At 41.2% G+C, this 15,273-nt stretch overlaps 1 protein-coding gene across 1 annotated transcript; it reads left to right on the top strand.

Moving 5' to 3' along the window:
- Window positions 1-1,506: 1,506 nt before the first annotated feature.
- Window positions 1,507-14,551, top strand: LOC117299851. Its single transcript, XM_033783405.1, has 7 exons — window positions 1,507-1,898; window positions 6,734-6,830; window positions 7,148-7,263; window positions 7,574-7,664; window positions 8,233-8,315; window positions 11,125-11,251; window positions 11,727-14,551. The coding sequence occupies exons 1-7, from the start codon at window positions 1,702-1,704 to the stop codon at window positions 11,787-11,789; spliced, it is 774 nt and encodes a 257-aa protein (XP_033639296.1). The 5' UTR covers window positions 1,507-1,701; the 3' UTR covers window positions 11,790-14,551.
- Window positions 14,552-15,273: the final 722 nt, after the last annotated feature.

Genomic DNA, 15,273 nt, shown 5'->3' with positions numbered 1-15,273 from the left:
GCATTTTTAGTTCCAGGAGTTTGGCTGAAATATTTATTTTTCCTGGCCATTTTGGATTGAACATAATTATTTTTGTTTCTATTCGTCAACACGCGCCGTGTGTGTTGTTGCCCATTATTCACACAGTGCATGCACCATCAGGAGGGAGGGAGGGGGGGGGGCGGAGACTAGCAGGTCCACTTCCTGGTCGCTGGCCCTGCCTCATAAATCGTCACGAGCATTACGTTTTATACGAGAAGAAAGCCCTGGAAAATGGTCATCCGATGGTGCAAAACTTGTTAAGATTGAGCATTAAAACTGGGGTCATTGACCCGTTTTAACTTTTGATTTTCTCTCCGACAGCTCTGTGCACAAAATTCCCATTTGGAAGATCATGGAGAGGAATTCCTCCACGGGGAAGATCATGTTGTTGAGATCGTTTCGGAGCATATCGCCTACATTTTGCGCTATCAAGAAGTGTGGAACCACCCAACAACTTAGAAATTCGTGCAAATATTCCAGGAAGGCACCCTCATTTGTCGGCGAACTGGTGTTTTTCAATGTTTTCACACACAAACAGATTATTAAGAACACGAGATGGGGTTCGGTCAACTTTACACTAAGCCTGAACATCTGACGTCACACTTCGAGGCCAGCCGGCGTGCACATTCACCTTTGACCTACATTCAATTCACATAGAGATACGTTGTTAAATTCCATGGCGGACGTGATATGAGTGTACAGCTCTGATATTCGGATATCCAGTGGTATCATATTTTGTGGGTGCGTTCGTTTAGCTTCCATGGGTCAACGCCGGTCGCGTATTTTTTTTTCCTAGGACGAACGTGGGCAATACGCTCCCCGGTCTGCCCCGGTGCGTTCGAATAGCTTTTGACGTCATCAAGGGCTCACCCAGGTCAGCCCCCTAGTGCCCTGCTTGTGGAGTGGGTCACTTGGGGGCTGGCATGCCCCAGGTAAACGACGTCACTACGAGAACAGTGAGTGGTCGTTCGTTTAGCTCTTGTCAGTGAGCACCGCGGGGTAGACCCAGGAGGGACGCTAAACGAACGCACCCTGTATTTACTAATGGTCGTACTTGACCACATGAGGGCGCTTTCAACGGCGAATTCCCTTCCTTGCGTAATAAATAGTTTGGCAAATAAATAATAATCACAGTAACAATAAGAACAATGACAGTAATTCCGATCACTTGGACATCACTAGTAAAATATACTGGAAATTTGACACAACTATTAATTTCACATTATTTTTTTTCTCATAATACTCTTTATTATAATAATAATGTGTCACCCGAAGCCCAACTTGAGTCATCGTTCCAGAGTACAGTTTGGTACGGGCAGGGGGTAAAACCTAGTCTAGGTTCTTAGACCATTGGTGTTGCGTGGTCACACACAACCAACGTTCAGATTATGCACGGCAAAAACTGTACACGCTTGTAATGAACGAACGCTAGCGGGCGCTCTGTTTCTCTGATTTCCTGTGCTCAAACCGTCGGAGTTGGGCAGTGCAAACTATAATCGGGCGCATATTATTATGTGCGCGGCCACATCGATCATGTGATGATGGCTCCATCACATGCGGACATACATGTATAGCATGCATTGTACATTGCAATGTATGAACGGCTATAACGTGTGTACATACATCAGGATAGAAGTGGTTAGCAGTCGCCGAACTTGGTGAACAAGAGTCTTCTGAAAAATGGAAAACCACACGAAATTTAGACTTTCTCAGTTTGTAAGAATAGGTGTTCTCTTCCTGCTCTTTCCACTTTTCCATCTGGTGCGGTGTGATGGACTGGGTGCAGTTTGTACGAAAGTGAACAGTTGTGAGTGCGAATTCACTGACGGTTCTGGCGTTATTTCCTTAAAAACCATTGCTTCAACTAACGGCCCAAGGTAAATTCCGTTCAATTTTTTTTTTCAACATGTTCATGTTCACTATCTATCTGTCTATGTGCAGTACATTCCTCTTGTAGAAGTACATGTAGTAGAGTTTAGGGATAATCTTCCGCACGTCGCCACCAATTTATCCGCCGTTATTCCGTTAATTAACTCCAATATCAAACTCTCCGTACGGCGCCACCACTTTTTCAGTTTTATTATTAGAGTATTTATTTAATGGTTACTGTTTGTGTTTGTTCTTGTAAAATAGAGTTGTGTTGTCGCGACATTTTTCTTCGAACACATTGCTTGCTTAAAGACAGTGGACACTATTGGTAATTGTCAAAGGCTAGTCTTCACAGTTGCTGTAGCTCAACATATGCATAAAATAACAAACCTGTGAAAATTTGAGCTCAATCGGTCGTCGAATTTGCTAGATAATAATGAAAGAAAAAAACACCCTTGTCACACAAAGTTGTGTGCTTTCTGATGCTTGATTTCGAGACCTGAAATTCTAAACTTGAGGTCTCGAAATCAAATTCGTGGAAAATTACTTCTTTCTCGAAAACTACATCACTTCAGAGGGAGCTGTTTCTCACAATGTTTTATACCATCAACCTCTCCCCATTAATCGTAATCAAGACAGGTTTTATGATGATAATTATTTTTAGTAATTACCAATAGTGTCCACTGCCTTTACATTGCTTTATTCCTTGTGGGTTAGGGGGGTCCCGGGTCGGGTCCGTACTCGACTAGTTGCGATAATGTAACCCTCCTGCCGACGGCGTAGCAGGTCGGCAGGAGGGCAGGAGGGTTACGTTATCGCAACTAGTACTCAGCAAGCTCTGCTATTTATATGGGCCCCCTCCAACTACATTCATATGTGTTTGTATTGGTTGTTTGTTTTCCTTTATTATACGATTGCCTTTGCTTGTAATTGTTTGTTTTATTTTGTATTTAATCATAATTATTAATTAATATATTATTGCATTTGCTTGTAAAACATTATTCATTATTTAAAGGCTTGTTTAATTATTGTTTAAATTTTACTTAATAATGGATTGGAAATAAAGTGAATTGAATTGAATTGAGTGCAGGGATGAAAAATGTCCTTATCTGGACCCCACTTTCTAAAAGGAATATTGATAAGGGATTTTTTGTATAATGTATGTTTGCCATTTGTTTTCCATTTTTGTAGCCTCCTATTCTATTTGCTGCATGCTAAAGCCTGTAAAGGAATCATATCAACGGTAGCCAGTGCACTAGCCACACTAGCTGGTACTACCTTACTCGTAAAACTATGCTCTCGAACCTCATAGTTCTAATAGTCTTAATTACCCTCTACCCAATCTCTAACTCTACCCAGTCCCTACCCTCTACACAGTCTCTTGCCTCTACCCAGTCCCTACCCTCTACCTAGTCCCTACCCTCTACCCAGTCCCTACTCTCTACCCAGTCCCTACCCTCTACCCAGTCCCTACCCTCTACCCAGTCCCTACCCTCTACCCAGTCCCTACCCTCTACCCAGTCCCTATCCTCTACCCAGTCCCTACCCTCTACCAAGTCCCTACCCTCTACCAAGTCCCTACCCTCTACCCAGTCCCTACCCTCTACCCAGTCCCTACCCTCTACCCAGTCCCTACTCTCTACCCAGTCCCTACCCTCTACCCAGTCCCTACCCTCTACCCAGTCCCTACCCTCTACCCAGTCCCTACCCTCTACCCAGTCCCTATCCTCTACCCAGTCCCTACCCTCTACCAAGTCCCTACCCTCTACCAAGTCCCTACCCTCTACCCAGTCCCTACCCTCTACCCAGTCCCTACCCTCTACCCAGTCCCTACCCTCTACCCAGTCCCTACCCTCTACCCAGTCCCTACCCTCTACCAAGTCCCTACCCTCTACCCAGTCCCTACCCTATACCCAGTCCCTACCCTCTACCCAGTCCCTACCCTCTACCCAGTCCCTACCCTCTACCAAGTCCCTACCCTCTACCCAGTCCCTACCCTCTACCCAGGCCCTACCCTCTACCCAGTCTCTACCCTCTACCCAGTCCCTACCCTATACCCAGTCCCTACCCTATACCCAGTCCCTACCCTCTACCCAGTCCCTACCCTCTACCCAGTCCCTACCCTCTACCCAGGCCCTACCCTCTACCCAATCTCTAACTCTACCCAGTCCCTACCCTCTACACAGTCTCTTGCCTCTACCCAGTCCCTACCCTCTACCTAGTCCCTACCCTCTACCCAGTCCCTACTCTCTACCCAGTCCCTACCCTCTACCAAGTCCCTACCCTCTACCAAGTCCCTACCCTCTACCCAGTCCCTACCCTCTACCCAGTCCCTACCCTCTACCCAGTCCCTACCCTCTACCCAGTCCCTACCCTCTACCAAGTCCCTACCCTCTACCAAGTCCCTACCCTCTACCCAGTCCCTACCCTATACCCAGTCCCTACCCTCTACCCAGTCCCCACCCTCTACCCAGTCCCTACCCTCTACCAAGTCCCTACCCTCTACCCAGTCCCTACCCTCTACCCAGGCCCTACCCTCTACCCAGTCTCTACCCTCTACCCAGTCCCTACTATATACCCAGTCCCTACCCTCTACCCAGTCCCTACCCTCTACCCAGTCCCTACCCTCTACCCAGTCCCTACCCTCTACCCAGTCCCTACCCTCTACCCAGGCCCTATCCTCTACCCAGTCTCTACCCTCTACCAAGTCCCTACCCTCTACCAAGTCCCTACCCTCTACCCAGTCCCTACACTCTACCCAGTCCCTACCCTCTACCCAGTCCCTACCCTCTACCCAGTCCCTACCCTCTACCCAGTCCCTACCCTCTACCCAGTCCCTACCCTCTACCCAGTCTCTACCCTCTACCAAGTCCCTACCCTCTACCCAGTCCCGGCCCTCTACCAAGTCCCTACCCTCTACCCAGTCCCTACCCTCTACCAAGTCCCTACCCTCTACCAAGTCCCTACCCTCTACCCAGTCCCTACCCTCTACCCAGTCCCTACCCTCTACCCAGTCCCTACCCTCTACCAAGTCCCTACCCTCTACCAAGTCCCTACCCTCTACCAAGTCCCTACCCTATACCCAGTCCCTACCCTCTACCCAGTCCCTACCCTCTACCCAGTCCCTACCCTCTACCAAGTCCCTACCCTCTACCAAGTCCCTACCCTCTACCCAGGCCCTACCCTCTACCCAGTCTCTACCCTCTACCCAGTCCCTACCCTCTACCCAGTCCCTACCCTCTACCCAGTCCCTACCCTCTACCCAGTCCCTACCCTCTACCCAGTCCCTATCCTCTACCCAGTCCCTACCCTCTACCCAGTCCCTACCCTCTACCCAGGCCCTACCCTCTACCCAGGCCCTACCCTCTACCAAGTCCCTACCCTCTACCAAGTCCCTACCCTCTACCAAGTCCCTACCCTCTACCCAGTCCCTACCCTATACCCAGTCCCTACCCTCTACCAAGTCCCTACCCTCTACCCAGTCCCTACCCTCTACCCAGGCCCTACCCCAGGGCTCGAATTTCATGCTGGACTGCAGGCCCGAGGCCAGTGACTTTAGCTTCGGTCCAGTAAACTTTATGTCTTGTGGTTTTTTTTTTATGCATACTAATATAGTTACTACTACAAATAATTATATGAAATATATTATCTTTCATTAAAAAATGTATTTCAATCTCACTTAAAATAAAAGTTTTTGTTTTACTTGTCGTCAAATCAGTGTTCTGAGCACGCCTGCGGAACGTCAATCCGTCCTTTTTTCACGTGCATCAGGCTGCATACAAGTTTTCCATTCAGTTTACTCATGCCCACACCTTGTGCATCTAGTCTCAAACCATTTATGTTTATGCACCCGGGGAGTGAGCGAGCGGGGACGAGGGAGTGATGTGTTGGTACCCGGCGCGGCGGCACACCTTAGTACAGCGATGTTTGTTTACCACTGACCATGTGTAAAGTCTGATACCTTACAAAGGAGTGTTGAATTTGCATTAAGAAGGTCTGGTTGCAATACCACACATCCCTGTGTTGCATGGATTAAAAGTAAGGTCTTGTTGCCAAACGTCTTGCTAAGTATGGCTACCAACAGTGATGAGCTTCTGACTACTGCTGTCAAATTTTTGGTCAATCTTTTTATGACGATCTTTTTATGAATGCTGCACGTTGCAGTGTTTTGTTGGGGATTTGCCTGTCAAATCGGAATGTTTTTTTGAGGCGGCGAGAATGACGTGAAGTAGGTATATGGAACTTTAGTGATTGGGTTTCACAGCAATAAAAAAGAAAAAGGCCTGCTGTTCTATCGTGTTAACTTTTTTTTTTCTTAATAAAATTTTGGTCTTGTAAAAAATCTTTCGGTCCAGTAAAAATTCTGAGCAACAAGCCCTGCGGTCTTGTGGATTTTTTCCCCAAATTCGAGCCCTGTTAACCCTCTACCCAGTCTCTACCCTCTACCCAGTCCCTACCCTATACCCAGTCCCTACCCTATACCCAGTCCCTACCCTATACCCAGTCCCTACCCTCTACCCAGTCCCTACCCTATACCCAGTCTCTACCCAGTCCCTACCCTCTACCCAGTCCCTACCCTCTACCTAGTCCCTACCCTCTACCCAGTCCCTATACATGTATACCCTCTACCTAGTCCCTACCCTCTACCCAGTCCCTACCATCTACCCAGTCCCTACCCTCCTCTACCCAGTCCCTACCCTCACAGTCACACACTTTCTACTCCTACATTCATCCCTCACCCTTACAGTGAGTTACAACATTTCGTTCTCATGTTCCCCTAACCCTTCTTCCCATCATCAACCTATACATGTATTCAACCAGCTTCTTGTGATTATATCAACAGGTTTCCGTACACCAAATCAAGTACTCCAACGGACCACTACTTCTACGCTTATAACCCGTGTAACAGCTTTTCTGATACTTACTGTCAAGATGTTGCGGTACGTATAGTATTAATGACAACATACATTTATCCATCACCTTGATCATTATCCCAATGTGTTCAGTAGTGATTAAATATACCAAATTAATAGTCGCACGGAAAATAGGTCCCAGACTATATTTAGTCTGTCAGAAAACGGAAGCGACTGTTTTTAATTTAAGCAATAACGGTTTAAGTCAAATGTGTCACCTACGGACACAATAGAGCTTTTGGTGTTGACTGCTTGGCCTTGACACTCCACCTTGTTTCAAAATAAATGTTTATTATAATTTGTTGCCCTTTCATGGTTGTTTTGTTTTGGTTTTCTCTCCTTAGGCATGTCAGAGGAGTGAAGATGGGAAAGAGTTTTTTGATGTTGGAGATCAAGAAAGTGCTACTTTTGATGATCTAGGGACAACGCTAACATATGCTAGCGGGGGAGAGACACCCAGGTCTGTGTTGAGGACACTTTATTGCAGTTGTGTTCCTTGTCTTCAATAGCAATAAATCATACTAAATCTCTTTATTCTTAAAAGAAATCAGACCATTTAGCCCTTAAAGGCCCAAGTTTGGTTAAATTTTTCAAGTTACTGATAATGCTTTGTAGTTGCGGAAAACCGGAATCAAAGAAACATTTTTCTCCTGGCACTACCTGTTCAAAAGTCGTGTGCACCATTTCGCCACCAGACTCTACAAATCTTCTTGGCCTTAGATATTAGGCCCCGGATTTGTCCTAATCTAAGCTATCTTTTAATCTTTCAGATCAACCATTGTGAGTTTAATTTGTGAAATATCAGCTACTACGCCTGTCTTGGAAGTTATAGGAGAAGAGAGTCAAGGTTCGGGAAAATATGTAAGTTGAACAATTCCATTTTTTTTAATACTTTTATATTACCATGAATTTGTTTATGTTTTAGAAAATATGAATCACCCTTTTAATGTTTTGAACTTGATTTTTCTTTTGAGTTTTGTTAGCATGACCTTATCATTGTTTAAAGAAAATATATGAATCACCCTTTCATTTAAATACTTCAAATTTGTCGCTGAAGTATGAACTCTGAGCCAGTAACAGCATATGCAGGCGTGCTCTCTCAATAGATACATGTTTGGTATGGAGTAGGGGTGGGTGACTAGTGAAACTTACTACTCGACTAGTCACACCTCAAATAGTCCCGACTACGATACTAGTCGCAACTAATTTTTAAATACTCAAAAGATGCATTTTGGCAATGTGTGCCGCAAGCGAAATATGAATAACGGTAGACTCGACTAAGCAATCAATAGTCGCGATTTTGACACTAGTCATACTAGTCGCCCAGGCTTAATAGTTATAGGCCTGCTATGATTTGAGTACAGGTGTTTGAGTTAGGGCTTTTAATTGTCATGTCTTTCATGAAGCTGTAATGTTTCTATTCATACAGAAATTCAATCTACGTTCAAACTGTGCTTGTAAAAACGGTTGCCTTGGAGGTGGCATCAGTGCTGGGTCCGTCCTCTGCATTCTGTAAGTAGACTACAGCTCAATAAATTTAATTGTAACACACATCTTGCTTGTTCTGTATTCTGGTTGGCTGAAACACGGTCAAGTTGGATGAACTAGTCTAGTGATCGCGCACGCGTGTTTTGCAGAAATAGTCCCTGGTTGCAGCGCCATCTCTTGAAGTGAACCGTGAACAGGAACACAAAAACTTCCTTTCTCTTTCACATTAAATACCGAGGTGTGTTATAAAACACATATTGACTGGCATAATTTGGTAACTAGTGTCCGCTATTCCCCCTAGGACCTGTGAGTGAACTGAAGAGATGCCTATACCCTTCGACCTTGGGAAATAGGTCACGGTGCCTTTTCTGGTCACTCAAAGTCCCGGGGGGGGGAATAGACGTACATTACCTCATTGCCAGTCAATATGTGTATAGTATTACATGTAGAAATCCCCCCTAAAAAATGTCCTTTTTCTTACTCAAGATTTATTTATAAATACATTTATTTGGCGAAAATAGATCTTGCTGTTGCAAACTGTTTACCAATCTTTGGATGGGACATGAAGCCTTGTAGAGGTCCAGTTTGTTGTTCATTGCACATAAAAGAACCCAGTGCACACAAGTATCATAGAAAGAGGTAATATGTTATTTTATGCATTTGTTAGGATACACCAAGTGAAAGTATTTGTCTTTGAAAAATAACCAATAAAAGGTGTCCAATGCCTTTAAAGCCATTGGACCCTTTTGGTACAGAAAAAAAAAAAAGTTCACAGATTTACAAATAATTTACAGGGATTACAGAAGGTATTGGTGAAAGACTTCTCTTGAAATATTAGTCCATGAAATGCTTTACTTTTTGAGAAAACGGTAAAACAATATAAATTCTCGTTAGCGAGAATTACGGATTTGTTATAAACACATGTCATGACACGGCGAAACCCGCGAAAACAGGAGTGGGTTTTCCCGTTATTTTCTCCCGACTCCGATGTCCGATTGAGCCTAAATTTCCACAGGATTGTTATTTTATATATAAGTTGTGATACACGAAGTGTGGGACTTGGACAATACTGTTTACCGAAAGTGTATAATGGCTTTAAGAACTAAAGGGTTTTCAAATTGATTTGTTATACCTCGGTAACAAACTGTGAAGTTTGCTGGTCGAGAACCAATCATGTGACGCGCAACAAAAACGCATGTTACATGGCTCGACGGGCCGGGCAACATGAAAAGTGATGTACACCTGTGTACATCACCTTGATCGTTCCTGGCGTTGGTCGATTTCCAGCGCTGTGTACAAAACAACCGCGGGTTTGAGGGAATTGTTTCTTCTTCGTCTGCTTATTAAACAATGAATGAGTCCGTCGTAATAGTGTTTGAAGATGACAACAGAACTTTGAGAAGAGGAATAATAATTATACAAAGGTATAACAAAACAATTGTTGAACGCTGTGACGGGGTCCATGGGTTTTGTACACTCTAGGGTAAATGGCACCCTCGGCTTCGCCTCGGGTTCCATTTTCCCCCTCGAGTGTACAAAATGCCATGGACCCCGTCACAGCGTGCAACCATTGTATAGTGTCACTGCGTACAATAAGCACTTCTACTCATTAAGAGCCAATCTTGTGAGATTTGAAGATATTAAACAATGAAGCTATGGCTTTTTTTTGTTGAACGAATTCCCCAATTAGGAACTTGTGATGTGTTTTGGGCACCTTCACTCAATAGGAGACTTTCCAACGCTAGGTGGCAGCAGACATACCGGGTAAATTTCCATTGTTTACGTAGTTCTGAACATGCGCATAATTCTGAGAACAATGGATTTACCCGGTAAGTCTGCTGCCCTCTATCGTCCCAGAAAGTTTCCCATTCATTCAGTAATCCAATTTCACATGTAATAGCCACTGTCAGTGCCTGATGAAGTCATTATAATAGTACTTAGTTGTTTATGAGGGATAAAGCAACCTGGCAACCTGGCACCACTTCATCAATGCTGATTCATCTATTCCGTCCAAGGACAAAGGATGATGATGAAGATGATGAGTTGTTGATGCAACTTGCTCTAATCCTACCCTTTCATGTTTTCCTGCATTGTTATAGATACAATACATTTACCACTTTTATGGTCCAGTAATCCATCCTTTCATAATAAATATAAACATCTTTACTCAATTTTTTTTTTCTAAAATAGATACTTTGATTGGCAATAATTTGCCCACTTTTTTTTCTGGATCCCTTCCCTTAATCCCTTTCCCCTCTTTCTTATAAATGGGTATGTTTAAATGGGTATGGGTATATTTGTTTGTACTTGTTTATGCCTCTGACGAAGGTCCGGTTTGGATTGATAGCTATGGCCATCTACCTACTCATTTTATATATTTGTTGTTATATTTGTTATTTTGTTAGTATATATATATTGTAGTTTCTGTTGTCATTTTATTTTAGTTTTGTTGCTGAATTTTTTTTTTTTTTTTTACGTATTTTTGTAAACAATTGTGTATTTAAAGGTTTTTATTTTGTGTTATTTTTTTTATAATTGCAATTCTTTGTTTGTTTTTATTAATATTACTGGTTTATTATTAAACACATCTGCTTGTCGCAGCCCAAGTTATAATACAGTTTACATTTTTTTTAAAATAATTATTATTTTATTTAGCATTTATGAATTTAGTTTTGTATACGTAAATTTATTGATTTATTTATTAGTTTTATTTTTTCTTCCTTGTAATTGGCGGTTCGACCGCTATTGGTTTGGACAATAAATACAATACAAAACAATACAATACAGTTTGCACGCTTTGACAGCCACTTTTCCTTTCCTTCATGTCTGACAGATTCAGCGTTGGCGTCATACTGTATCTTGTTATTGGAATTCTTTTCCTGAAGTTTGTGAGAGGATCGGAGGGGAAAGAAGTTATACCAAACTTTGAATTCTGGAAAGATTTTCCACTTCTTGTTAAGGTGAGTGTGGATGGCTTTTTTTTTTGAGTAAATTTTCTTTGTTTTGCTAATGGCGACCAGTGTAAATGCGTGACGCGCGCTCACTTGACGTTACATGATCATCCTTACATTATGTAGTATTTCAGCTCATTTTTAAGGGTCCACTCACAGGCCTGAGTAATGTTCCTTTAACTTAATTATTATTATTATTTTAAATGTGTCCACACAGTGTTCTTGACAGTGGTGAGAAATATGTTTTATATTTAGTGCATATGTAATATTGCAAATGTCCTTAGTATTCACCGAGTGTACAGGTGTATGTATTGTTGAGCTGTGTGTCAGTACACATGTACTCTTTGCTTTTTGTAATATGAGGAACCAGATGTGAACGTCACATTGTCTTGGTACCTGACAGTGATCTTACTTTTTATCTCACAAATTTCTAAAAAGAAATAAAAAGTTTTCAAGATTTGTTTCCTTTTCTTTTCTCCTACAGGATGGAGTTTTGTTCTTGGCTAGTGGTTGTAAGAGTGATTCCAACAACTACGAGCAAATATGAAAGGTTTTAAACATTTTTTTCCCCCGAAAAAATGAAACAACTGTCCATTTTTATTTTTAGGTTCACCATTTCCTTGAAGTCTCCTGTGTTTTTTAATTTTTTTCTCAGGCTGAGAGCAAATGAATTTGTTTACATGATAAACGAACCACAATGTTTTGTATATTGGATTTGGCCCGGTTCGCCTGGTGCCCTTCTGAGATTTATTCCTCTTTGTTTTCTTCTAACTGTTTAAAACAAGATAAATTTTATTATACCGAAAAGTAATTAACGTAAATTTGTACGTGTAAATAAACTTTGGTGACATGGTGTAAGCTTTCAGTAATTTACATGTGTGGTTAAAATTCTGTTTTGTAAAGAAAAAGTAATAACCAAAAAAATTAATAGTTTGTGTACAAAACAATTTCAAGCGGATTCAGGTACTCAAGTTGGCCTTGAAAAAAAATAGTTTAAATATTTTATAATATTTATAACAGAGGACCTTGTTCAAATTAGCGACTGTGGCTTGATCTCTACTTCTCTACATTTGAAGCAAAGGCTGTCCATAGCAACACCCTTAGCAACAGCCAGAGCCATAGCCGCTAATTTGAAAGTTTCCTTTTTATGTTCCAAGATAATTTTGTTTAACCGCGGAGCAAGATCATGCGGTTTACAAGCCACAAACAATATGCACTCCTACTGTTTTTGCTGGTGACCTAGCAAAGTGTTTTCGTACAGGGTTTATCAGTATGCGTAGCATGCAGTTCCATGAAATTTTGCGAGGATATTAGCTAGGCACAACCATTGTAACCAATGGCAGGTGTTTTCTCCAGGGTCATGTACTGGCTAAACAGCAAACTTTTTTTCGAAAAAACTCCTGAAAAATCTACTCCGGAGTAGTAGAATATAGGGCAAGACAGTTCTCAACTCTATCTGGCAAGTAGATATACACATGGTGACCGCAAACCAAATAAAAATGTATGAAGCAAACTATTTATTAAAAACAAAATTACAGTGCATGTGATAGTTTCAGGCCAGACACCTTTTTGCTTAGCAAGAACAGGTTACCAGCCAAAACATGCAGTCATGTTCCACTGTTTCTATGACTGGTTCATGTCAAATTTTGCTTAGCAAATAACCTTTTAGCAAAGTGACTTTTTGGCAAGGCTTATTGATAAAATGGTGTTTGTAGATTTCTTAACAACTTTTTCGGAATTTGTTTTCACAGAGGTTCCATTGCTTTAAAAAAAAGCTATACATTTTGTTGGGTTTCGTCCTCCAAATTTCTATTTAAATATTTCTTTGTAAAGTGCGGCTACACAGTAACTCTTCAATGGTATAAAAGCTTTTTCATAAAAATTTCATTACTTTTTCTCTAAGATCTATTTCAATCAATTTCCTTTGAGGTGTCCAACAGTTATTGCAATTTATTGTTCAGAGAACATAACAATTTTCAAACTGGTTTTTATTTTGCTGTCCTCCCTGTGGTGCTTACTATTTATTATAGAAAATGCCTCTTGTCAACTTTCAAAAAGTGTATTTTTTATTCACATTCTTTATTTTTCCTTGCAAGTGGCGTAGCCAGAAACGTTTTCACTGAGAGGTGCAAGTGGGGACAAAGACAAATATAAGGGGGGCTATTTAATGTATCAAACCCTTATGGCTAACTTGTGCATTTTTTCGTTCAAGTTTGGGAGGGGGGATTCTGTTCTGTTGGGGGTGGGGCTTTAGCTGGGCCTCATTTGCCCCTGGTTACGTCACTCTTTCTTGCCTTTCTTGTATTTTTGACCAGGGTAGTCTTCTGGGTATTATTTTTTGTGTTAAACACTTTTCCACTTACGGATGTTTTTGTAGTTCATTTTTTCAAATAGAAATATTTCTGACTATTTTCTCTTTAAAACGTTTTCTCATTAACCTTTTGCAAAATTAAATCTGGCAATGCATGTTTAATTTTTCAAATCTAATATAGATATTTGTAAAATTAATTAATGTTAAAGGAAGTTAACATTTTCTTATTTTGGATAATGATAATAATATTTGTATAGCATTTATAAGGGGTGTATATAAAGCACTGTATGAAACAACTGACTCTAAAGGCAAGGTATACCTTTGAGTTTTGTACTATAAAACTAACATCTAAACAATTTTTGTTTTTAGATTTTCCCAAAAATCTGGAGCGCATATGTCCCTATATGGGAATACATGTACTCAGTCTGAAAAACGTTAATGCAGTAACGGTTCTCAGATTCAAATTTTTGGACATACAAACTGATATCCTTTTTATATACAACATTATTTCGAAGTGAAATGTTTCTCAAAATGCTTTATACAAGATAAAGCTGCTGTAGGCTTCTTACCAAAGTGTTTTAATTGCCATTAATTTTTAGAGCGATTACAAAAGGTATACCTTTCTTTGTTGTATGAAATCTACCTGTTGCAAGGGTGAAAATGTTCGCAGTTCCGCTATAAGAAAACAATTTTTTTGTTAACAGCGTGGTACTTGTCTAGATCTGGCAATTTAAACAGCTCCTTATACTGGAATTCCTGAAAAACTATTACCACCTTTTTCCGGGATTGTTCATTGCAATGCAATCTTGCACCCTAGTGGACTGCCACACTCACAGACAGTAGGAGGGTTGACTGTGTACAGTGTTGATGAATCCACAACATTCATAGAGCATATTACAGTATGTCATAATTTATCTATCATGCAAAACCACAGTGGATGTTATTGAAGGGTTACACAGTAGGAGGGTTGACTGTGTACTGCATAGGTGAATTCACCACATGGTATCATATTGCAGGCTGGCATAGTGTATCTATCATTCAAAACCACAGTGGATGACATTGAATAGTCAGACAGTAGGAGGGTTGACTGTCACCACATGATATCATATTGCAGGCTGGCATAGTGTAGCTATCATGCAAATCAAGTGGATGATTTTGAATGATCAGACAGTGTACTGTATAGTTTTATTTACCAAATGATATCATATTGCAGGCTGGCATAGTTTATCCATCATGCAAAACCACAGTGGATTATATTGAATGGTCAGACAGTAGGAGGGTTGACTATGTACATGTACTTTGTAGATACATATTGCAGGCTGGCACACTTAAAGGGAAGGTACACGTTTGGTAATTACTCAAAACAAATAATAACTTAAAAACTGACTTGGTAACAAGCATTGGAGAGCTGTTGATAGTATAAAACGTTGTGGGAAACGACTCCCTCTGAAGTAAAATAATAAAAGACTTCTAGCTAGAAGTATTTTATTCCTATCTGAAAGCACACAAATTCGTCCAACAAGGGTGTTTTTTCTTTCATCATTTTCTACCAATTGAGCCCAAATTTTCACACTTGTTATTTTATGCTTATGATGGGATACACCAAGTGAGAACACGGGTCTTCGACAATTACCAATCGTGTACAGTGCCTTTAAAGGAACATTACAGATTTGGTTTTTGCTAACTAAAGAGTTTTTGGCAGTGTAAGCACTTAATGTAA

Source organism: Asterias rubens, chromosome 15 (genome assembly GCF_902459465.1).
Source record: "Asterias rubens chromosome 15, eAstRub1.3, whole genome shotgun sequence".
Classification (NCBI taxonomy): domain Eukaryota; kingdom Metazoa; phylum Echinodermata; class Asteroidea; order Forcipulatida; family Asteriidae; genus Asterias; species Asterias rubens.
The sequence above is the reverse complement of the archived record's forward strand: the minus strand, read 5'-3'. Positions and strand labels throughout refer to the sequence as shown.

What these genes read in the sequence shown, in the direction of transcription:
- LOC117299851 (XM_033783405.1), top strand. Translation starts at nt 1,702, where the DNA reads ATGGAAAACCACACGAAATTTAGACTTTCTCAGTTTGTAAGAATAGGT. An exon ending in AGCGGGGGAGAGACACCCAG is followed by an intron (nt 7,264 to 7,573) that starts GTCTGTGTTGAG and finishes TTAATCTTTCAG; the next exon opens with ATCAACCATTGTGAGTTTAA. An exon ending in GTCAAGGTTCGGGAAAATAT is followed by an intron (nt 7,665 to 8,232) that starts GTAAGTTGAACA and finishes CTATTCATACAG; the next exon opens with AAATTCAATCTACGTTCAAA.